Source organism: Oncorhynchus masou, chromosome 10, assembly GCF_036934945.1.
Source record: "Oncorhynchus masou masou isolate Uvic2021 chromosome 10, UVic_Omas_1.1, whole genome shotgun sequence".
NCBI lineage: Eukaryota > Metazoa > Chordata > Actinopteri > Salmoniformes > Salmonidae > Oncorhynchus > Oncorhynchus masou.
In genome coordinates, this window is record NC_088221.1 from 15,586,107 (window position 1) to 15,611,644 (window position 25,538).

Consider the following 25,538-nt stretch of genomic DNA (forward strand, 5'->3'; position numbering starts at 1 on the left):
CAGTACTCCACCAATCAGGCCTTTATGGTAGAGTGGCCAGACAGAAGCCACACCTCAGTAAAAGGCACATGACAGCCATCTTGGAATTTGCCAAAAGGCACATAAATGACTTTCAGACCATGAGAAACAAGATTCTCTGATTTGATGGAACCAAGAAGGAACCCTTTTGCCTGAATGCCAAGCATCACTTCTGGAGGAAACCAAGCACTGCTCATCACCTGGCCAATACAATCCAGACGGTGAAGCATGGTGGTGGCAGCATCATGCTATGGGGATGTTTTTCAGCTGTAGGGACTGGGCGACTAGTCAGTATCGAGTTAAAGATGAATGGAATAAAGTACAGAGAGATTCTTGATGAAAACCTGCTCCAGAGCACTCAGGACCTCAGACTGGGGCGAAGGTTCCCCTTCCAACAGGACAAAACCCTAAGCACACAGCCAAGACAACGCAGGAGCGGCTTCAGGACAAGTCTCTGAATGTCCTTGAGTGTCCCAGCCAGAGCCTGGACTAGAACCCGATCAAACATCTCTGGAGACACCTGACAACAGCTGTACAGCGACGCTCCCCGTCCAACCTGACAGAGATTGAGAGGGTCTGCAGAGAAGAATGGGAGTAACTCCCAAATACAGGGGTGTCAAGCTTGTAGCATCATACCCAAGAAGACTTGAGGCTGTAATTGCTGCCAAAGATGCTTCAACAACGTACTGATTAAAGGGTCTTATCAGGATAAAGGTAAGACCCAGATGCAGACGTAACAATGTTTATTACAGCAACAGGGGAAAAGGTACAGGATGGCAGGCAGGCTCAGGGTCAGGTTAGGCAGAGGTCGGTAATCCAGAGGTGGGACAAAGGTACAGGACGGCAGGCAGGCTCAGGGCCAGGGGGAAGCAGAGTGGTCAGGCGGGACGGGCTCAGGGTCAGGACAGGCAAGTGTCAAAACCAGGAGGACGAGAAAAGAGAGACTGGGGAATAGCATGTGCTGATATTAAAAATGTTGGTTGACTTGACAAACTGGCAACAGACAAACAGAAAACACAGGTATAAATACACAGGGGATAATGTGGAATATGGGCGACACCTGGATTGGGGTGGACAGGTAAAACATATCAGGGTGTGACAGGTCTGAATACTTATGTAAATGTGATCATTTTTATTTGTATTTTTACAACTACATTTTCAAAGATGTCTAAAAATGTGTTTTTGCTTTTTCATTATGTGCTATTGTGTGTAGATTGATGAATACTTTCCAAATGCACTGTAGGTAAAAGGCCCTGGTGACTTCATGACCCTTTTCTACACATTGATTTAACAAATCAAAATTCTGGACAGTAATACAGAATAACAGATTGTATAATTCTTTATGATAATATACAGCACACCGCGTCATCAGCCGCCTTGATTTATGTCACAAAGCCATTAATTAATTTGCCACCTCATTTGGTAATTTGCCAACATTGATCAAGATAAATCCTTTCTAAGTACATTTTACAATAGACTTTGGTCTGAACCTGAACTCATGTGACTAAGCTTAAATCAAGAAGTTCTTTATTCACTCTAAATCTAGTATAGTATCCTTAACCTAGAAGTTAACAGAATGCTACAGGCCTATCAGTAACATTAGACGCCTGTTTCAGAACAGTGTCACTATTAGCCACTCACATTCCAGTGTCTTTAAGAGAAGAGTGAAAGGTGACATTTTGAATCAGAAGCTATTCAACACGCAATCTGGAATTCTTGTTCCTGACTCAAAAATGGTCATGTAATTGGCTTTGTGTTTGGCAAGATGTAGAAATATGTTTAAAAGGATAAATACAAAAGTTCCTTTGGATTGGAACTGAATAGCTTGCTTTATTGCAACTGTAAAGCATACACTGACCATGTGAATCTTCTTATTGAATAAATGCTGAGCATAACACTGCAAACATACATTAACTGTACTATTCTTTCTACCTCATGAGATAACTGGACTATGTTAGCAAACATACTTCCATATGGTCCCTTGCTTTGGTCTTGTGAGCTCCATAATTGTAACCCTTGTGTTCTAACACATCTTTGCTGAACCAGTAATGCTGCCATTATGATGACCTGACATAGGCCCCTTTCTAATCCTTTGTAGAAATTAGGAATGCGTTTAGAAAGTCCTCTCTCTCTCTCTCTCTCTCTCTCTCTCTCTCTGTCTCTCTCTCTCTCTAATCTTTGAAAAGTTGAAATGGGGGCAGACTTAGCTTTGAGGTCTCTACAATGTCCACATTGTTTTATGATCTGCAGTGAGAATAAGACCCAGGTCAGTTCAAGCTGTAACCCATCTTAAAGGCATGATCAAACAAAATATTTTGTGAATGATAGGCAGAATACATTCCATTGAAACATGTTAAAACCAATTGTGTGTGATATACACTGAGAGCACAAAACATTGGGAACACCTGCTCCTTCCATAACATAGACTGACCAAGTGAATCCAGGTGAAAGCTATGATCCCTTATGGATGTCACCTGTTAAATCCACTTCAATCAGTGTAGATGAAGGCGAGGAGACAATTGAGACATGGATTGTGTATGTGTGCCATTCAGATGGTGAATGGGCAAGGCAAAATATTTAAGTGGTAGTAGGTGCCAGGCGTACCGGTTTGAGTGTGTCAAGAACTGGGTTTTTTCACACTCAACAGTATCCTGTGTGTATCAAGAATCAGCCACCACCCAAAGGACATCCAGCCAACTTAACACAACTGGGGAAGCATTTGGGGTCAACATGGGCCAGCATCCCTGTGGAACGCAGTCAACACCTTGTAGAGTCCATGCCCCGGCGAATTGATTTATGTGCACAGGTTCGGGTTTTCAAGAAAAACATTTTTAAAATGCACTCATCAATAATGTTTTGTCTCAGGACATGTCAACATTGTATTCATGCCTTTGTCATCCCTTTGTCCAGTCAACAATCTCCTAATAAGAGTGTTATTCCCAGTGTTGCCCTCGAGTTCAACAGACAAGATGACGCTGTACTGGATGGCTCCTACCCCTTGTGATTTTTTTGGGGCATTTTCACAAAATGTATCCACTACCGTTTCTTATAACCGATGATAACTTTTGAACATGAGATCTGCAGTTACTTACCCCAATTCCAGCTTCGACTTTGACTTCGACTCATCTGCCCTGGGCTCTTTCTGTAATTTCAGGGTAACCAAGAGGAAATGGCGGCATTACAGAGGCAAGAGAGGGGGAATTCTGGCGAGATTAAAGCAAAGGGAAAACCGGCCACCTCTTTCCTCCATTCTATTGGCAAGTCACTGATTTGCTACCAACAGGACTCTCGTAACTGCAATATTCTCTGCGTTTCTGAAACATGGTTTTCCAACTCGTTGGATTCTCCATTCAGAGAGCGGACGGGACATTAGAGTCAGGGCAATCGAGAGGGGGAGGGGTGTGCCTCTTCATTAACAAAAAATGGTGTTCTGACTCGAGTGCAGTGGTTGTCTCAAGCCATTGGAATACCTGATGGTCAAATGCCGACCCTTCTACCTCCCAAGGGAGTTTTCAGCTGTTATCGTGACTGTTGTATACATTCCACTTCAGGACAATAACTATAACAAGCTGGCACTTAACAAACTGTATGAAGGCTATAAACAAGCAGGGAAACTGACTTCCAGAGGATGCCTTCCTCGTTGGTGGTGATTTTAATTCTCTGTCATTAAGACACGTGACGCTCAACTTCCATCAATGCGTCTCTTTCGCCGCTAGGGACGATAGAGTCCTAGACCACTGTTACTCTACACACAAGCCAGCATACAAGGCCCTCCCCCGTTTGGCAAATCAGATCATGACTATGTACTCCTGCTTCCGGTTCACAAGAATAAGCTCAAACAGGAAGTCCCTGTGACTCACTCCATTGAAAAATGGTCATCAGTATCAGAGATTATGCTACAGGACTGTTTTGCTAGCGCTGATTAGAATATGTTCCGAGACTCCGCCAATAACATCAATGAGCAAACCACCTCTATCACCGGCTTCACAAGGAAATGCATCAGCGACATTCTCCCCACAGTGAAGGTTTGCTGCTTTCCCAATCAAATGCCCTGGATTAACACAGAGATTGGTGCTAAACTAAAGGACAGGGCTACCACACACAGGGCTATCGCTGACAACTCTGAGGCCATAGCTGAGGACAGGAACAAGTACATGAAGTCCTGCTACGAGCAAAAGTCCAATATAGGAATAAGGTGGAATCATATTACACAAGCACCTATGTCCGTCGCATAGGGCAGATCAGCTGGCAGGCATATTCACATGGATTTTCAACCTATCCTTGTCCCAGTCTATAAATCCCCACATTTTAAATGACTATCATCATTCCTGTTCCCAAGAACTTTAAGGCTTTATGCCACAATGAACACTTCCCTACAGCACTCACATCTGTAATCATAAAGTGCTTTGAAAGGCTGGTTATAGCACGCATCAACTCCATCATCCCAGACATCCCAGACCCACTCCAATGTGCATACGTCCCCAACACCATTGTCCCCTCCAAGCTCGTCACCAAGCTTAAGGATATTGGGACTGAACACCTCCCTCTGCAACTCAATACTGGACTTCCTGACGGGTCGACCCCACGCTGACCCTTAACACGGGGGCCCCACAGGGATGTGTGCTTAGTCCCCTCCTGTACTGACTGTTCACCCATGACCACGTGGCAAAACACAACTCCAACACCATCATCAAGTTTGCTGACGACACAACAATGGTAGGCCTGATCACTAGCGACGATGAGACACCCTGCAGGGAGGAGACCAGTGACCTGGCAGTGTGGTGCTGGGACAACAACATCAATGGACTATCTGAATTTACCCTTATTTTTTTTATTTTTGCTGTATTTATGCATACTCACAGGACTCTACACACATGCACACTGACACTCCAACACACACAGTACATGCACACACATTTATACTGACTCTACACACACACACACACACACACACACACACACACACACACACACACACACACACACACACACACACACACACACACACACACACACACACACACACACACACACACACACACACACACACACACACACACTCACATGTAATCCTAATTTACGCTGCTGCTACTCCATTTATCATACATCCCGATGCCTAGTCACATATCTACCTCTATCACTCCAGTATTCTGCACATTTATAAATATGGTATTGGAACTGACCCTCTAAATATACTGAACAAAAATATAACTGCAACATGCAACAATTTAAAAGATTTTACTGAGTTACAGTTCATATAAGGAAATCAGTCAATTGGAATAAACAAATTAGGCTCCAATCTATATATTTCATATGACTGGGAATACAGATATGCATCTATTGGTCACAGATACCTTAAAGGTAGGGGTGTGAATCAGAAAACCAGTCAGTATCTGGTGTGATAACCATTGGCCTTATGCAGCCCGACTTTTCTCCTTCGCATAGAGTTGATTAGGCTGTTGATTGTGGCCTATGGAAAGTGTGTCCCACTCCTCTTCAATGGCTGTGCGAAGTTACTCGATATTGGCGTAACCCCACCGCCATCATGGGGCACTCTGTTCACAGCATGGTATAAGCAAACCGCTCACCCACATAATGCCATACACACTGTCTGCCATCTGCCCGGCACACCGTGATAAAACCGGGATTCATTTGTGAAGTGTGCCAGTGACCATCAAAGGTGAACATCTTCTTTCTGAAGTCGGTTACGACGCCAAACTACTGTCAGGTCAAGATCCTGGTGAGGACGATGAGCATACAGATAAGCTTCCCTGAGATGGTTTCCTACAGTTTGTGCAGAAATGTGTCGGTTGTGTAAACCCACAGTTTCATCAGCTGTCCGGTTGGCTGGTCTCAGACAATCCCACAAGTGAGAAAACCGGATCTGGAGGTCCTTGGCTGGCGTGGTTACACGTGGTCTGCGGTTGTGAGGCCGGTTGGACGCACTGCCAAATTCTCTAAAACAACGTTGGAGGTGGCTTGTGGTAAAGAAATGAACATTCAATTCTTTGGCATTAGCCTCTGGTGGGCATTCCTACAGACAGTATGTCAATTTGCACACTCCCTCAAAACTTGAGACATCTGTGGCTTTGTCTTGTGTGACAAAACTGCACATTTTAGAGTGTCCTTTTATTGTCCCCAGCAGAAGGTGCACCTGTGTAATGCCACACCTGTCAGGTGGATGGATTACCTTAGCAGAGGTGAAATGCTCACTAACAGGTATGTAAACAAATTTGTGCAAAAGATTTGAGAGAGATAAGCTTTCTGTGCGTATGGAACATTTCTCATTTCTCATGAAACATGTGACCAACACTTTAATGTTCTGATTATATTTCTGTTCAGTGTATCTTTACTCCTCATTTGTTTTTGTTCTACCGTATGTTATTTTTAGTACTACATTAATATTGATCATTGCATTGTTGGGTTTATAGATTGCAAGAGATACATTTCACCATACTTGTGCATGTGACATTAAAACTTGGCTGCCTTGACAGACAGTTAAGAGTTAAAAGTGTTCTCAGCGCTGTCTTACAGTGGCTCTGAGTGACTCATCCATTTGTTTTACGTTCCCAATATGTCTTGAGAAGATAGCAGGGCATGGCTGGCACATGGGCTGGGTTCTTCCTGTAAAGAGATGTTCCAAGGAGCTTGGAGAGGAGGATGCCATTTCCTGAAGACCTTCCTACAATTGTGATGTAAACGCAGAGACCCCATTTAGGAATCATGACTAATTCATGAACAGTGTGTCCACCAGGTGTTATTAGTCAGAATGGCCATACATATTTCAGAAGCTATTCTCTTTTGGATGAATGATTAGGAGCCTATCAAATGGACCATTGTCTATCAAAAAATATTCCTTGTTTTAAGAAGCTTTAAACATTTTAATCAACTTGGCAAACTACTATGACACAAGACATTCCCTGACTCTCCTGTTTTTTTTTTTATGGAGCTTGAATTTGAGATGCTCCATTCCCTTCAGCTTAATGAACACAGAAGGCTTGAGGCAGAGTGTCGAGTCAGTGCCCATCCTACCTACCCCATTGTCCACCTGGATTTGGGAGGTTCATTTGTCCAATTGATTCGCTTCACATTTGACCTACTGTCCATCCACGTCCAACCATTACGTTTACTGTCTGCAAAGACTAAAATCCCTGGCCACTCATGCATTATTAGCTAGATGCCCTAAGACACGTGGACCTCTTTTGATGATCAGTTCTGGGCATAAGAGTGTGATTATTGATAAATATACTGTACATGTTGATGAATAGACTTAATGTACCTCTCAGTCCAGTCTGGTTACCAAATAGCCATTTCTGACCAATATTGGCTACAGTGTACTTTAATTTAATTTAATGACACCGTGTATGTTTTATAAAATGTTACCTCTAATGTGAACTGGAATGAATGAAGACGACTGAATGGGCAGGGACTGGAAGTCAAATCAAACCCCAAAGTTAGAAAACTGTTAGGGATTTGTGTGGTGACGTAAAGGGTGGAGGGAGCAGAGGAGGAGCGCTGTAGTGCACGATTACTAATCCGTAAACCCGGGATAACAACAGAGGCATTCAGCAGGTCATGGAATTCTGCAGCGAATCCTGAGCGAGGGGTAGTGGAACAACCAGCACAGCATTGAACTGTAGTGGTACCCTTAGGTCCTAACGCAATGGTGCACCCGAGAATATATTTTCCAATTCATGTGGTACTTATTTGTTTTCTAGAATGGACCCATATATCAGGCTTCAACCTGGATACCTTGAATGTCCTGAGGAAAGACGGAGAACCGGGCAGTTTATTTGGATTCTCTCTTGCCATGCACCGGCAACTTAATCCTTCAGATAAGACAATGTAAGATTTGTTTTTTGTTTGTTTGTGTTGTTGTTGCTGTATGAGTTCTGTTGCGTTTATTGCACTACGTTTGAGTTTGGTTAGCTACTTATTTTACGTCTCCACTTTACGCATAGTTGGATCATTCATCACTCGAAGCATGGTAGCAGGTTCATTGGCCAAATTCTTATGGGACCGTTTTCTTGTCGACGGAGGTGAATAGGTACATTTAAAACTAATACGTTTTGTTGAAAACCTTTCCTAATTAAAAGCAACTTTCCGCAATTGTTTCATTATGTAGATAAATTATCCATTGCTTTTCCTACATGGGAATAATGACAGATTCGTTGTCAGATTTTAAATACTTGTAGAAATTACGTTAAAAGGAATTTTGAAGATTTTTACTCCCAATGTTTCGTAGCCCTACATGTTGAATGCGCTGTAGTAAGAGCACAGTGATGATTTATATTCAGTAGAGCGTGGGGCCAGGCATTGTGTGTATTAAGAATGCCCTTTTGACAGAGACCTTGCTACAAGTTAACAATGGCAAACCAGAGGCAACACGCTTTGTCACTCGAGAAATCTTGCATGTTAATTGAATTTGTTCCAAAGAAAGTGACTCTAAATCCCCAGTAACAAGTGACTACTCAAGGGACATCTATCTAACCCCTATTCACAGTATTGGACACTGTAATGCATGCCTAGCTGTTATTTAAAAAGTATAATATTGCCGTTATCATTTCAGAAGCCTTTTGGCAGTGTCAATTGGTCAAACAGTATTATACTGAACAAAAATATAAACGCAACATGCAACAATTTCAAAGATTTTACTGAGTTACAGTTCATATGAGGAAATCAGTCAATTGAAATAAATTCATTAGGCCCTATCAATGGATTTCACATGACCGGGAACACAGATATGCATCTGTTTTCACAAATACCTTAAAAAGAAGTGGGCCTCACAATGGGCCTCAGGATCTCATCACAGTATTTTTGTGCATTCAAATTGCCATTGATAAAATGCAATTGTGTTCATTGTCCGTAGTTTATGCCTGCCCATACCATAACCCCACCGCCACCATGGGGCACTCTGCTCACAATGTTGACATCAGCAAACCGTCCACCTACACAACGCCATTTACGTGGTCTGCGGTTGTGAGGCCGGTTGGATGTACTGCCAAATTCTCTAAAACAAAGGTGGAGGTGGCTTATTGTAGATATATTAACATTCAATTTTTGGCAACAGCTCTGGTGGCCTTCCTGCAGTCAGCCAGCAAATTGCACACTCCCTCAAACTTGAGACATCTGTGGCATTGTGTTGTGTGACAAAACTGTACATTTGGCCTTTTCTTTCCCCAGCACAAGGTGCACCTGTGTAAGGATCATGCTGTTTACTCAGCTTCTTGATATGCCACACCTGTCAGGTGGATGGATTATCTTGGCAATAGGAGAAATGCTCACTAACAGGGATGTAAACAAATGTGTGCACAACATTTGAGAGAAATAAGCTTTTTTGTGCATTTGGAACACTTCTGGGATCTTTCTGTGACCAACACTTTACATGTTGCGTTAAATTTTTGTTCAGTGTACTTTGTCTGGGGTTCTTACTGTCAATATTTCCTTTCACCAATGACTCCAGCCTTTTGCACTTATTGAATGAGTTCATAACATGTTTATAAACCCTGGTCTATAAAACAAACGGTTGTCATTCTACTAAATAACAACTCTGGCATCTTCAGTGGTGTGACCATGGTTTCCACTATTAAGCTGTGATCCATTCTTTGACAGTTGAGATTTATTCCTGTGAAAAGAGCAATGATCTGTGACCTGTTGTTTTCCCAACAGTGAGAGTGGCTACGTGTGACATGAGTCAAGGTTAGTTATTGGTTTAGAACAGGGGTGCTAAGGGCAGTGGTCCAGACAGAACACACTGGGATTTTAACTGTCAAACATCTGTGTAAGTACAGTGCATTGTGCACCATTTAAAAACATGGCAGCGAGCAAGCATTTTATCCAGGTAGCATAGGACAACAAAAAATAAAAGCGTGTACTGTATGACAGTCATAGACCCTTTTGTCAACATGAAGAGAGGAGGATGGCATTGGCTTTCCTCTACAGGTAGAGTGAGTCAACATGCTTTTTCTACTTGCATAAATACACACACACACACATATCAGAACCATGGACAGTCACATCATATTTAGCTTAAGTTGATTGGACTTAATTGTTTTTGGAATATTTTAGTTGTCACTGTATTAGACGAAGCATAGGTGATTTGATGATGTTGAAATGGTGTTGGAATAGTGTAGGCAGCTCCTGTTTTCTTTGCGACTTGCGGTAACTCTCCGTGGTTCTAAAATGGTTGGAAACATTAATTTGCTTGACCATGCTGTAGGTCATGTTTGTTACATGCAATATGCTTTCCCCAACAAACAAGCTGTCATGGTCCAAACACACCAAGAAAATCATTTTAAGAGACCATGACAACTCCTTTCTTCCCTCAGGAGACTGAAAAGACTTGGCATGGGTCCCCAGATCCATCGAGAGCATCGGCATTTCGACCATAACGCACTACAGAGGGTAGTGCGTACAGCCCTGTACATCACTGGGGCAAAGCTTCCTGCCATCCAAGACCTATATACTAGGCAGTGTTAGAGGAAGTCCCCCCAAAAAAGTCAAAGACTCCAGTCACTGAAGTCATAGTCTGTTCTCTCTGCTACTGCACGGAAACGGTACCAGAGCACCAAGTCTCGGTCCAAAAGGCTCCTTAACACAGCTTCTACCCCCAAGCCATAAGACTGCTGAACAATTGATCAATTGACCACCCAGACTATTTTCATTGACACCCTCCCTTTGTTTTTACACTGCTGCTACTCGCTGTTTATTATCTATTCATAGTCCCTTTACCCCTACCTACATGTACAAATTACCTGGACTAACCTGTACCCCCGCACATTGACTCGTACCCGTACCCCCTGTATATAATCTCATTATTGTTACTTATTTTTGTACTTATTTTTTTTAACTTTAGTTTATTTAGTACATATGTTCTTAACTCTATTTTCTTAACTGCATTTTCGACGCATGTGACAAATACAATTTGATTTGATTTTGACTTCACCGGACAGAGGATGCTCTCTGGTTTTGTGATGAAACAAAGGTGTGGTTGAATGTATTCTTCTCATTGTCTCTGCCTTAGGCCTATACAGTATATCACAGTCGCAAGGCTTATGAACTAACGGGTTATAGAGCAAACAACGCAATTATCACAACAGGTTGAAAAATTTGCTTTTTTTTGGACTTGGCTTCCCCAGTGATTTTATCCACACACCGTTACTGACTGTAGACTACATAGTCTATCATTATCATTGCAGACACCAATTCACACAACTAAAGATGAGATGTCAACATCTTGGCAGAGAGAGAGGCTAATTACTGCTGCCAGTCAGAATTGATGGCCTTCTCTCTCTGGCCAGCTAGAGATCTTATCTGATAGGCCATAAATCAAGTGTGCATGCAGAGTACACCAGGCCGTTTAGAGTCTTCTACTAATTTGATAACTTTATCTGGCATATAACACATTATCTTCCAGTAATAGTAGCATGCACAACATACTCATAATAATACACTATATATAAGTATGTGGACACCCATTCAAATGAGTGCATTTGGCTATTTCAGTCATTGCTGTCAGCTGTATAATATTGAGCACACATCCATGCAATCTTCATAGACAAACATTGGCAATAGAATGGCCTTACAACGTGGCACCGTCATATGATTCCACTTTTCCAACAAGTCAGTAAGTAAAATGTCTGCCCTGCTAGAGCTGCCCTGGTCAACTGTAAGTGCTGTTATTGTGAAGTGGAAATGTCTAGGAGCAACAACGGTTCAGCCGTGAAGTGGTAGGCCACATAAACTCACAGAATGGGACTGCAGAGTGCTGAAGCACGTAGCGAGTAAAAATGGTCTGTCCTCAGCTGCAACACTCACTACCGAGTTCCAAACTTTCTCTGGAAGCAACATCAGCACAATAACTACTGTTCATCAGGAGCTTAATAAAATGGATTTCCATGGCAGAGCAGCCTCACACAAGCCTAAGATCATCAATTCCAAGACGCCAGCTGGAGTGATGTAAAGCTCGCCGCCATTGGACTCTGGAGCAGTGGAAACACGTTCTCTGGAGTGATAAATCACGCTTCACCATCTGGTAGCCCGGCAGATGAATCTGAGTTTGACGTATGTCAGGAGAACGCTACCTGCCCGAATGCATAGTGTCAAATGTAAAGTTTGGTGGAGGAGGAATAATGGTCTGGGGCTGTTTTTCATTGTTTGGGCTAGACCCCTTAGATCCAGTGAAGGGAAATCTGTATGCTACAGCATACAATGACATTCTAGACGATTCTGTGTTTCCAACATTGTGGCAACAGTTTGAGAAAGGCCTTTTCCTGTTTCAGCATGACAATGCCCCCGTGCACATAGCGAGGTACATACAGAAATGGTTTGTCAAGATCGGTGTGGAAGAACTTGACTGATCTGCACAGAGCCCTGACTACAACCCCGTTGAACACCTTTGGGATGAATTGGAACCCTGACTGTGAGCCAGGCCTAATCGCCCAACATCAGTGCCCAACCTCACTAATGCTCTTGTGGCTGAATGTCCCCGCAGCAATGTTCCAACTAGTGGAAAGCCTTCCCAGAATAATTGAGCCTATTAGAGCAACAAGAGGGGGACCCACTCCATATTAATGCCCATGAAATGAGATGTTCGACGAGCAGGTGTGCAAATACTTTTGGTCATATAGTGTAAATACAGACATTCAAAAGTCATATTAATATTAACTGCCAATTCTGTACTGACGATATGTATTAGTTAAACAGGTAAACAATGATACCAACTGGCAACAGAACAACTATGTTATAGATGTAACAAGATAAGCAACATTATTCAGGCTTCAGTAGTATGCAGTAATCATCATAAACAATCCCCAACAATATAAAGCCCCAACTTACATTGTGGATGCACACACAACACTTCTATAATAAACACTGAAAACTTAGTCGCAAGCCAGACTCGCATCTTCTGTCAAAGACTAAAAAACACTGAGCTACAGTGGGCGGAGCCAGAATCCAAATAACCATTCAAACCTGCTGATTGGCTGAAAGGAATGGCCTTTTTTTACAGCCGCCCTTGGATTTCTTACGGAAATCCAAACAACTTCGGAAATGCCTCAATGTGGGGCATAGTCTTTAAGTGCCTTGTCCTATCCAGCAGGACAGGCAGGGCACAGGGTCAGAGCAGCTAAGGGACCAGACAAAATGGGGTCCAGTCCTACTATGCATCTGAACAAACTGGAGGGGCAGCTGATAGCAAGTGTCACTTTAGAGGACCATGGGGGCCTGGAGGGTGCTGGCTTTGGGGCACGTAAGGGCGTAGGGGCCACCCCACGAGGAGGAACAGTGTCTGGCCATCCCATGGGATGCCACAGGGATGGTGGAAGATCCTCTAGCTCAGCTGGTTGAAGGCTGCTGGGTCCCATTCCTGGGCACTGAGTTAGTGACTTCTCCCTACTGCTGAAGATGATGGCTCCCATGGTGGAGCAGGTGGAGACCTCTGGGCGAGGCTCAACAGAGATCCGGAGGCAGGGGCAGGCTGTGCCCCAGAGATGAGGTCAGGTGATTTCCCAGGTGTGATGGCCAAGGGTCGTCAAGTGCAGGAGGTGGGGCGGCCTCCCAGAACTGGAGACAGCCGGCCCCTGGGTCAGTGAACAGTGGTTCTCCCAGGTCAGGAGGCTGAGGGCTTAGCCGGGCAGGAAACTCAGGGCCTACTACTAAGACAGAGGCCTGCTGCCTAGCTGAGTAGGGATCTGGGAGCATAGCGCTAGGACAGGTGGCTGGGCACTGGCTGAGGCTGGGGGCTGCGAACTGGCTAGGAGCAGGGACTGCAGACCTAGAGTGACAGCCAACTCGGGGCCTAGCAGGGCAGGAGACCCAGGGCCTGGAACAGGAGGTTTACATTTCATGATCTTTGATGAAAAAACAGAAGCTTGGAATTTCTCAAGAGCCTGGCAGTTGGCTGTGTCCCAGGAAAGCTCAAAGGCAGTTTATAATCTCCTGGGTAGAGACTGAGACACTGATTTATTAGCAGTGATAGAGGAGCTCAGACCCTGGTGGTTTGAAAAACCACACACTTTTGCCAAATGTTGTTATGGCCTGGCTGGTGTAACAAGCCAACTCTAGGCCAGTGCCAAGTGTTGGTGTAGGTAAACAGACACAGTTAGAACAGCTGCAGTGGTTCTGGGGGCTTTGAGTGCACAGCTGTAGGGTCAGCATCACACAACATTTGGGGAAAAAGGTCAGCAAGGTCACAGGATACAACTACAGTTTGGCCACCACTATTCATTTACACGTTGGGCTCTATTTTAACACGCCTAACGCAATTGTAAATCGTAGCGCTGGCGTTATAGTTTCAGGGGTGTGTCAGAAATATTTGAACTATTTTCACAATTGGAATTATGGGCGTAGTAGCTGGCGATGCCGTGAAAGGGCTCCATGGCTAAATATGTGGTTGCTTCATGTTGTGTATTTACGGTATTTTATGTACTGTTTTGTCATCAACTCCAATTTGAAAGTTAGTCCCTTATAGCCTCCTTCGTTAAATAGCCTGCCCCATATTAGCTAAATATGTTGAACATGTTTGCATTCCACAATCTTCTAATTGCATTGGTTCAGTATGGAAATACATTGTTAAACATAGGCTACAGTATAGCATTCGCACTGATATAGGGGCTAGCCTTACTGTAAATTGCAGTCTGGATATGGACATGCCAAACGTAGTCAATAAGCAAGATCAAATTCACTAGGCTATTGATAAGGCCTAAAAAGACACACAAAAAAAACTTAACAACAACTTGTTTTAAATAGGTTATGTATAGATACAGTTACAGACACCATAATTGCTCCCTGTGGGGCGCATAATAATACAGACAAGGCAATTTAGACTATGGAGGGTTTTACACACATCCAAACATTGTTTATAAAATCATGTTTTATAAACGTCATAGAACCCTCTTACAGATCATACTGTATTTGCACGTCTGCAGAAATAACAGAAGAAACTGCGTTGCATTCGAAGCCATGGAAGTTTGGTTTTGAATCAGAATTAAACAAAAAACAACCAACAACAATATTTCTAGGTAGGACCGAGTCAGATGCATGACATCATAAATCACTTCTCTCGTTTCATGACACTGTGTGCACGCGTAGGCTTAAATGTCTTCACGCATAACATTTGCACGTCTGTACTAAATACTAGGCTCCTGTCAATTATCGTTGCCTATGTGTGTGGCAGATTTTCCCAAAAATGATAGGAGGACTGAATAGTATTTCAGGAGTGTGTCTTTGGTAATCGGATGAGGAGTGTGTCTTTGGTAATCGGATGAGGAGTGTGTCTTTGGTAATCGGATGAGTAGTGTGTCTTTGGTAATCGGATGAGGAGTGTGTCTTTGGTAATCGGATGAGGAGTGTGTCTTTGGTAATCGGATGAGGAGTGTGTCTTTGGTAATCGGATGAGGAGTGTGTCTTTGGTAATCGGATGAGGAGTGTGTCTTTGGTAATCGGATGAGTAGTGTGTCTTTGGTAATCGGATGAGGAGTGTGTCTTTGGTAATCGGATGAGGAGTGTGTCTTTGGTAATCGGATGAGGAGTGTGTCTTTGGTAATCGGATGAGGAGTGTGTCTTTGGTAATGGGATGACGAGTGCTCTACCAAAAGGGAGATGGATAGCCTACGTGAACAAGCAAAATGCAGGGATGCGAATTGTGAGTAATAAAAAAGAATGAGGGTCAAAATAAAAAAGACACACTATGTGCTATGCTGCTAAACCAGCCATGATTAAGGGGAGGGTAGGCTATGGTTGGTTTTCAATCAAATGAAATGAAATCGGGGGGAAACCAATTGTTTTTTTTAATGTTTCTAAATACTACATTTTTCAACAACAACAAAAACATGTTTCCATGGGCACTGTGTATCATGGCTGGATAGGCTGCCCTTCTGCTCTCAAAATCCCTGCCATTATCAACTGCGTTACTGTTTTTTGTGGGTCTTAAAACTTCCCACTAGCGCTGAAAGAAATGGTCACTTTTCCACTTGTTTTTATTGACACACAGCCATAGTCTGTAACCAATCCAACTGTCTTAGACTTCTTGACATGGATAGGAATATGATGGCTCTCCATGCACTTAGTTGCTCAGCTAACTTGATGCTATAACCTGGGGCTTTCTTTTTTAGAGGAACATAGGACAGTAGAGTTGCAATGTTATTTTTGATAATGTGTCCTAAAAAGTTCATTTCCGATGGATTGAACCTTTTCAAATCTGGTTGTACTTGGAAAATGAGTCTCCTTTCCCCTAAGTGTAACTTGTTGGCAGTTCCGTCTTTGCCTGGCTACCCATCCACATCGTGCCTGTCAAACGCCACGCCCACTAACGTTTCTTCTCCACGGTGAGTCTGGATTTGCTTCCTCCCCGAGGACTTCTAGAATGTGAACACATTCAAACCATTCTGTTTGGTTCAAGAAACCGATGCATTGGGCAAGAGCCAGCCTACACGAATCATGAATCACATCATTTTTACGTCAGCACAAACTACTTCTAAGATAGCGGGTTCAGACTGATGTATGGAGCGATTGATACAGCAGCGAAATTAAATTCAGGATGAGTTGTCAGGCAAGTTCCATGACTGTCAATGTTCTAAACTACCAGTAGCACTTTTGACTTTTTGTCTTGTGGACTCTAAGCTAACAAAGTCCAGCCTTGTTTGTGTCTAATTGCTTAATAGTTCCCTATTAGTTTATCGAGATCAGAAGCTGTTGGGTAAACATTATAACAGGGGAATAAGGTGCTTATCTATAAGTACATTAAAAATATATATATTTTCTCCTTTAGAAATGAGCAGCCTGTTTTCATGTGTCACCTAGACTTTGTACGCAAAGCCTGGAGTGCTGCATGTGAATGATACCTTTCAGTGACTTGCCAAATTTTACAACTACATTTGAAGTCAGAGGTTTACATACACCTTAGCCAAATACATTTAAACTCAGTTTCTCACAATTCCTGACATTTAATCCTAGTTAAAATGCCCTGTTTTAGGTCAGTTAGGATCACCAATTTATTTTAAGAATGTGAAATGTCAGATTAATAGTAGAGAGAATGATTTATTTCAGCTTTTATTTCTTTCATCACATTCCCAGCGGGTCAGAAGTTTACATACACTCAATTAGTATTTGGTAGCATTGCCTTTAAATTGTTTCGCTTGGGTCAAACGTTTCGGGTAGCCTTCTACAAGCTTCCCACAATACGTTGGGTGAATTTTGGCCCATTCCTCCTGACAAAGCTGGTGTAACTGATTCAGGCATGTAGGCCTCCTTGCTCGCACACGCTTTTTCAGTTCTACCCACAAATGTTCTATAGAATTGAGGTCAGGGCTTTGTGATGGCCACTCCAATACCTTGACTTTGTTGTCCTTAAGCCATTTTGCCACAACTTTGGAAGTTCCATCAGACCAGAGGACATTTCTCCAAAAAGTACGATCTTTGTCCACATGTTTAGTTGCAAACTGTTGTCTGGCTTTTTTATGGCGGTTTTGGAGTCGTGGCTTCTTCCTTGCTGAGCGTTTTACTGTAGATACTTTTGTACCTGTTTCCTCCAGCATCTTCACAAGGTCCGTTGCTGTTGTTCTGGGAGATGAAGTACGTTCATCTTTAGGAGATAGAAAGTGTCTCCTTCCTGAGCGGTATGACGGCTGCGTGGTCCCATGGTGATTATACTTTGCGTACAATTTTTGTACAGATGAACGTGGTACCTTCAGGCATTTGGAAGTTGCTTCCAAGGATGAACCAGACTTGTGGAGGTTTACAATTGATTTTCTTAGGTCATGGCTGATTTCTTTTGATTTTCACATGATGTCAAGCAAAAAGGCACTGAGTTTAAAGGTAGGCCTTGAAATATATCCACGGATACACCTCCAATTGACTCAAATTATGTCAATTAGCCTAATAGGAGAGAGAGAGAGAGATAGAGAGAGACCCTAGGCCCCCAACACAAACTGTTGCAGCATAATTACTGGAGGCTGAGACCGGAGGGGTTGGGAGACTCTATGGCCCCATCTGACTAAACCTCCGGACAGGGCCAACCGGGCAGGATATAACCCCACCAACTTGGCTAAAGCACAGCCCCCACACCACTAGAGGGATCTTCAACCACCAACTTACTACCCTGTTTTTCACTTTTACTGTTGTTTTATTTCTTTACTTGCCTACTGTTCACCTTATACAGTATGTTTTTTGCACTATTGGTTAGAGACTGTAAGTAAGCATTTTACTGTAATTGGCGCACTTGACAAATAAACTTTGATTTGCGCTAACGCAGAGTATAGCCACGGCATGAACCCGAGGGGGGTGCCAACCCAGACAGGACGATGACATCAGTGACTCAACCCACTCAAGTGAAGCACCCCTCCCAGGGACGGCATGTAAGAGCACCAGTAAGCCAGTGACTCAGCCCTTGTAATAGGGTTAGAGGCAGAGAAACTCAGTGGAGAGAGGGGAACCGGCCAGGCAGAGACAGCAAGGGCGGTTCGTCGCTCCAGTGCCTTTCCATTCACCTTCACACCCCTGGGCCAGACTACACTCAATCATAGGACCTACTGAAGAGATGAGTCCAATAAAGACTTCTCTCACATGGGTAGGCAGACCATTCCATGAAAATTGAGCTCTATAGGAGAAAGCCCTGCCTCCAGCTGATTGCTTAGAAATTCTAGGGACAATAAGGAGGCCTGCGTCTTGTGACCGTAGCGTACATGTAGGTACAGTGGGGAGAACAAGTATTTGATACACTGCCAATTTTGCAGGTTTTCCTACTTACAAAGCATGTAGAGGTCTGTAATTGTTATCATAGGTACACTTCAACTGTGAGAGACGGAATCTAAAACAATAATCCTGAAAATCACATTGTATCATTTTTAAGTAATTAATTTGCATTTTATTGCATGACTTAAGTATTTGATCACCTACCAATCAGTAAGAATTCTGGCTCTCACAGACCTGTTAGTTTTTTTTAAGAAGCCCTCCTGTTCTCCACTCATTACCTGTATTAACTGCACCTGTTTGAACCCGTTACCTGTATAAAAGACACCTGTCCACACACTCAATCAAACAGACTCCAACCTCTCCACAATGGCCAATACCAGAGAGCTGTGTAAGGACATCAGGGATAAAATTGTAGACCTGCACAAGGCTGGGATGGGCTACAGGACAGTAGGCAAGCAGCTTGGTGAGAAGGCAACAACTGTTGGCGCAATTATTCGAAAATGGAAGAAGTTCAAGATGACGGTCAATCACCCTCCGTCTGGAGCTCCATGCAAGATCTCACCTCGTGGGGCATCAATGATCATGAGGAAGGTGAGGGATCAGCCCAGAACTACACAGCAGGACCTGGTCAACGACCTGAAGAGAGCTGGGACCACAGTCTCAAAGAAAACCATTAGTAACACACTACGCCGTCATGGATTAAAATCCTGCAGCGCACGCAAGGTCCCCTGCTCAAGCCAGCGCATGTCCAGTCCCGTCTGAAGTTTGCCAATGAAAATCTGGATGATCCAGAGGAGGAATGGGAGAAGGTCATGTGGTCTGATGAGACAAAATAGAGCTTTTTGGTCTAAACTCCACTCGCCATGTTTTGAGGAAGAAGAAGGATGAGTACAACCCCAAGAACACCATCCCAACCGTGAAGCATGGAGGTGGAAACATCATTCTTTGGGGATGCTTTTCTGCAAAGGGGACAGGACGACTGCACCATATTGAGAGGAGGATGGATGGGGCCATGTATCGCGAGATCTTGGCCAACAACCTCCTTCCCTCAGTAAGAGCATTGAAGTTGGGTCGTGGCTGGGTCTTCCAGCATGACAATGACCCGAAACACACAGCCAGGGCAACTAAGGAGTGGCTCCGTAAGAAGCATCTCAAGGTCCTGGAGTGGCCTAGCCAGTCTCCAGACCTGAACCTAATAGAACATCTTTGGAGGGAGCTGAAAGTCCATATTGCCCAGCGACAGCCCCAAAACCTGAAGGATCTGGAGAAGGTCTGTATGGAGGAGTGGGCCATAATCCCTGCTGCAATGTGTGCAAACCTGGTCAAGAACTACATGAAACGTATGATCTCTGTAATTGCAAACAAAGGTTTCTGTACGCAGGTTGAAGGTTTAGAGGCCATGACTATTTTCATCAATATGTCAAGAGATACAGTATAGTATTAAAAAACTTGAGTGTCTCCCTTGATCCTAGGTCCTGGCAGTGTTGTGCAGAATCAGGACAACTGAGCTTTGGAGAAATATGCAGATTTAAAGAGGAGTCTGTAATTCGCTTTCTAAAGATCATGATCTTTTTGTCAAAGAGGTTCATTAATTTTTCACTGCTGAAGTGAAAGCCATCCTCTCTTGGGGAATGCTGCTTTTTAGTTAGCTTTGTGACAGTATCAAGAACACATTTTGGATTGTTCTTCGTCTCCTCAATTAAGTTGGAAAAATAGGATGATTGAGCAGCAGTGAGGGCTCTTCGATATTGTATGGTACTGTCTTTCCAAGCTCATCGGAAGACTTACAGTTGGTGTAGCGCCATTTCCGTTCCAATTTTCTGGAAGCTTGCTTCAGAACTCGGGTATTTTCTGTATACCAGGGAGCTAGTTTCTTATGACAAATGTTTTTTGTTTTTAGGGGTGCGACTGCATTTATGGTATTATGCAAGGTTAAATTAAGTTCCTCAGTTAGGTGGTTGACCGATTGTTATACTATGACGTCCTTCCGTAGGTGGAAGGGCATCTAGAAAACTTTGGGTTGTCTGAGAATTTATAGCATGGCTTTTGAAGATCCTTGGTTGAGCAGATTATTTTTTGCGATTGCAAACGTAATAAAATGGTAGTCCGATCGTCCAGGATTAGGAGGAAAAACATTAAGATCCACAGTATTTATTCCGCGGGACAGAACTAGGTCCAGAGTATGACAGTGGCAGTGAGTTTGTCTGAAGACATGTTGGACAAAACCCACTGAGTCGATGATGGATCCGAAAGCCTTTTGGGGTGGGTCTGTGGACTTCTCCATGTGAATATTAAATTTAAAAATTAGAATATTATCTGCCATGACTACAAGGTACGAAAGGAATTCAGGGAACTCGGTGAGGAACGCTGTATATGGCCCAGGAGGCCTGTAAACAGTAGCTATAAAAAGGGATTGAGTTGGCTGCATAGATTTCATGACTAGAAGCTCAAAATATGAAAACACAGTAATTTTTGTTTTTATAAATTGAAATTTGGAATCGTAAATGTTAGCAACACCTCTGCCTTTGCGGGATGTGCAGGGGATATGGTCAATAGTGTAACCAGGAGGAGAGGCCGCATTAAACACAGTAAATTCATCAGGCTTAAGCCATGTTTTAGTCAGGCCAATTGCATCAAGAATATGATCAGTGATTAGTTGACTGCCTTGGAAGTGAGGGATCTAACATTAAGTAGCCCTATTTAGAGAAGTGAGATATCACATTTTCTGAGGAGCTCTTTATTCTAGTGAGATTGCTAAGGCAAACACCGCCATGTTAAGTTTTGCCCAACCGAAATCTAGGCACAGCCCCCGTCTCAATGGGTATAGCTGAGCTGACTACACTGACTGTGCTAGTGGCAGACTCTGCTAAGCCGACAGGCTGGCTAACAGCCTGCTGTTCGGCCTGCACCCTATCTCATTGTGGAGCTAGGGGAGTTAGAGCCCTGTCTATGTTCACAGATAATATGAGAGCACCCCTCCAGCTAGGATGGAGTCCGTCACTCCTCAACAGGCCAGGCTTGGTCCTGTTTGTGGGTGAGTCCCAGAAAGAGGGCCAATTATCTACAAATGATATATTTTGGGAGGGGCAGAAAACAGTTTTCAACCAGCGATTGAGTTGTGAGACTCTGCTGTAGAGCTCATCACTCCCCCTAACTGGGAGGGGGCCAGAGACAATTTCTCGATGCCGACACATCTTTCTAGTTGATTTACATGCTGAAGCTATGTTGCGCTTGGTGACCTCTGACTGTTTCATCCGAACATCGTTGGTGCCGACGTGGATAACAAAATTCAGCGTAGCCTTAACGTTGGTAGCCCCGCCCCCTGGTAAACAGTGTATGATCGCTGGATGATTCTTTTTAAGTCTAATACTGCTGGTAATGGAGTCGCCAATGACTAGGGTTTTCAATTTGTCCAAGCTAATGGTGGGAGGCTTTGGTATTGTTAGCCATTCTCATTGATGCATCTGATCATGTTTTCAGTGTTCCTTAGTATGTGGCTGTGGCTCTCACTCACTGTTCAGGCTGGAAAATATGACCCAGAGAGGTCCTGCTGAAGTGTTTGTCTCTCACTGTGGTTGTTCTGTTTGGTCCCCTTTTATAGTGTTAGCCTAACAGGGATGCTTTTTTTCATTTAGCGAAATGCAAACTACAGCCAATTCCTCAAAGCCCTCCTAAGCTATTACATTTCATTGCAATATCAGTCCGTCACAGCTATTATAAAGTATTGTGCATAAATAGAGGGCATAAATACATGTCTACAAGTTATTCAACCCTAAAATGTATTCATGCAGGATATTGTCCCCTGCGGTTGTTAAGATTCTCTTTGGCACTCGGGGTGATTTGGATATGTTGTGGTCAGTGAACTAATGTTGTACAGGGCAATCGTATGATTGAATATGCTCCAAATGAGATCATACTGTTTCTCTGCCTAGTGCTAATTGTAAAGCACAGTAGACTACTGTGCTACAGAGACAGATCATGAGAAGTTCACAACAATAATTATTCTGAGGACATTAACTGACAGCTAGATGAAATACAAAAAAAACATATTTAATTGTGGTACATCTCAAATGGCATGTCCACAATTTCTTGAAGTCTATGAGACAGTACTATGATTGCAGGCAGTTTGAATATTAAGTAGTGGACATGTACTATATTTGCCAGTTTGACATGGTGTCTGTTATCCAGGCCAGTTCTGGGTTACTAAACTGACCGCTTTGGTCAATATGAATTATTTGATTATAACAGCTGCAGTATAGGATTACCAAACATCTCTAACATCTGCTATTGTCACAGTACATTCATCTATTGACCATGAATATCTTAAAGAGACAGTAATTGGAAAATATATATATATATTTTTTTGCAGACTGTTGATTGGAGCACCAAGAGCCAAAGCACTGGCTAACCAGAGAGCCAACATAACCGGTGGCCTGTACAGTTGTGACATCACCACCGAATCCGATGACTGTCGCCGAATCGATTTTGACAATGAAGGTGAGGTGTTACTCAAACCTGATTCTCTCTGTTTCTCTTTCTTACACAACATATGGTTGAACATTATGTTTTATTAACCACACACTGTAAGTAAAATTCATTCTTAATCGAGAATCAACATCAATTCCCACAGAGGATGTGAGAGTTGAGAACAAGGAGAACCAGTGGATGGGGGTGACAGTTAACAGCCAGGGCCCCGGAGGGAAGATTGTGGTAAGTCAGTGTCGGAGAATACTGTGCATTGCTGTGTTACTAGCCACGTTCATAGTGCTTTGTATATCTGTCATGCAGAACTTTGTGTCAGATCTACAGTATCATTAGCTTAGGATCTGCCTTGCGTGCTGATTCCGCTGTCTCGTCGTTGCAGACCTGTGCTCACCGCTATCAGAGACGTCTGTTTGTGGACACTGCTCAGGAGTCCCGTGACATCACAGGTCGCTGCTACATCCTGAGTCAGGACCTCACTATTGACGAATCCTCTGATGAAGATGGAGGGAACTGGAGGTTCTGTGAGGGGAGAGCCAGAGGCCATGAGAGGTTTGGCTCCTGTCAGCAGGGTCTGGCTGCCACTTTCACCAAGGACTACCATTACGTGGTGTTTGGAGCGCCCGGCGCCTACAACTGGAAAGGTAGGTGTCTGTTCATAAGGTATGCAATTAAGTTGCCATTGTAAGTCGCTCTGGATACGAAGTCTGCTAAAATGACAAAACATGTACAATGTGAAAAGTAAATGTAAGTTATCAAAACCGATTTACTTCAATCGATCAAAATCAATGGATGTACAATATATAGATTTAAATCTCTGCAGAATGAGCTGTGCAGTTTATTGTGACTCACATGTCCTCTAGTGGTAAGGATTGGCTCTGCAACAGACTTCATCAGACATTTCCTTACTGTGCTTTAAAGTGTCAATCAGACAGTTGAAACAATGACCAAGTATTCTTCCGACCACTGTTTCTGTCAAAAGCTGGGGATGGGGCTGGATAAATGTAACCACCCTCAAATTTAAAGACAGAGCTATGGATGCAAGAACTGACCATCTATGATTTCACAATTATAGTTTTAACCATGTTTTTAGGCTACAGAGTGTGTGTTTACATGTACTTTGTTTACAAACATTGAACAAGCTATATTTTGGGTTCTGATGGGGTACGACAGTTAATCTAAACTCAGGAGCCATTTATAAGTCATTCTTCGAGAATGAATGGGTACATTTAATTCATTCAGAAGTCCACCCATGGATGGCCCTTCAATACAATGTTATTTTCACCTGTAAAAAATAAATTCAACAAATTTATTTTGCATGTGTCATTATTGTTGAAGATTTCATATGGTTTTGTTGAGGATCATATTTAATCCGTTGTCATCTTCACTCTCAACCACTCTAGGCATTGTACGTGTAGAGCAAAAGAACAACACTTTGTTGGAAAGGGGATTTTATGATGACGGACCTTATGAAGTTGGAGATGAGAACCGCTTGGATCCTGACCTGGTGCCTGTGCCTGCTAACAGCTACTTAGGTGGGTACAATAGGTCTGAACCTTGACTGCGGGAACTACGTGTTTTCTTTGCTTAGGCATCCTGCTCGTGGCCAGTTTGTCTGCTGCCAACGCTGATAAGTTTCTGTATAAGTTGCCTTCTCTACAGGTCAGCCCTGAGAACTCTGGATGTGACGATCCGATAGTTTCGTAAGTTTGTGACTTCCCAGGTGGCTAAAACATACTCTCTTAACCATTCCATCTACATGGTGGTTAACATGTGAATGGTTTATAATCTGAATATTTACCATGTAATTATTTCAATGTAATGTTTGAATGTACTGCAGTTTTTACTGGAATTACTTATATGTATGTCAACATATGTTGTCTTGGTTGCTTCAAGATGACATGACTACTATAGTTCACATCTTGTGATTTTCTTTACATCCCAAATTCACTAATTTATTCATGAAATATGAATGCTCTGAATTATATATAGTATAAGATATAAGCTGAACAAGCTTATGAACAATATCTAGATTCCTCTTATTTCATGTTGCAGGGTTTTCCATTGATTCTGGGCATAGCATCACCAAGGGGCGTGGCCTGACCATTGTGTCTGGGGCACCGCGAGCCAATCACTGTGGGGCTGTGGTCCTGTTGAGAAAGGAGAATGAAGCGTCCGCAAGACTCTCCCCAGAGTACATTCTAGAAGGGCCTGGACTGGCATCTTCTTTTGGATATGATGTAGCTGTGGTCGACCTAAATGGAGATGGGTATGTGACACAAGTTGACTTCTGCTTTTCCAGTTTTGGCTTTATCCATACATTGTGTCAGAGGTCCCCAATTACATTC

General features: G+C 43.1%; 1 protein-coding gene across 3 annotated transcripts in view; it reads left to right on the top strand.

The window, feature by feature from the left end:
* The first annotated feature begins 7,573 nt into the window (after positions 1 to 7,573).
* The window catches only part of LOC135547223 (integrin alpha-6-like), a 30,435-nt gene continuing 12,470 nt past the window's right edge, over positions 7,574 to 25,538 (top strand). For all 3 annotated transcript variants that reach the window (XM_064976013.1, XM_064976015.1, XM_064976016.1), the window contains exons 1-6: positions 7,574 to 7,863; positions 23,078 to 23,205; positions 23,339 to 23,418; positions 23,573 to 23,834; positions 24,594 to 24,725; positions 25,246 to 25,459. In XM_064976013.1, coding sequence (XP_064832085.1) covers positions 7,682 to 7,863; positions 23,078 to 23,205; positions 23,339 to 23,418; positions 23,573 to 23,834; positions 24,594 to 24,725; positions 25,246 to 25,459 — 998 coding nt within the window. In that variant the 5' untranslated portion in view covers positions 7,574 to 7,681. The remainder of the gene's footprint in view (positions 7,864 to 23,077; positions 23,206 to 23,338; positions 23,419 to 23,572; positions 23,835 to 24,593; positions 24,726 to 25,245; positions 25,460 to 25,538) is intronic.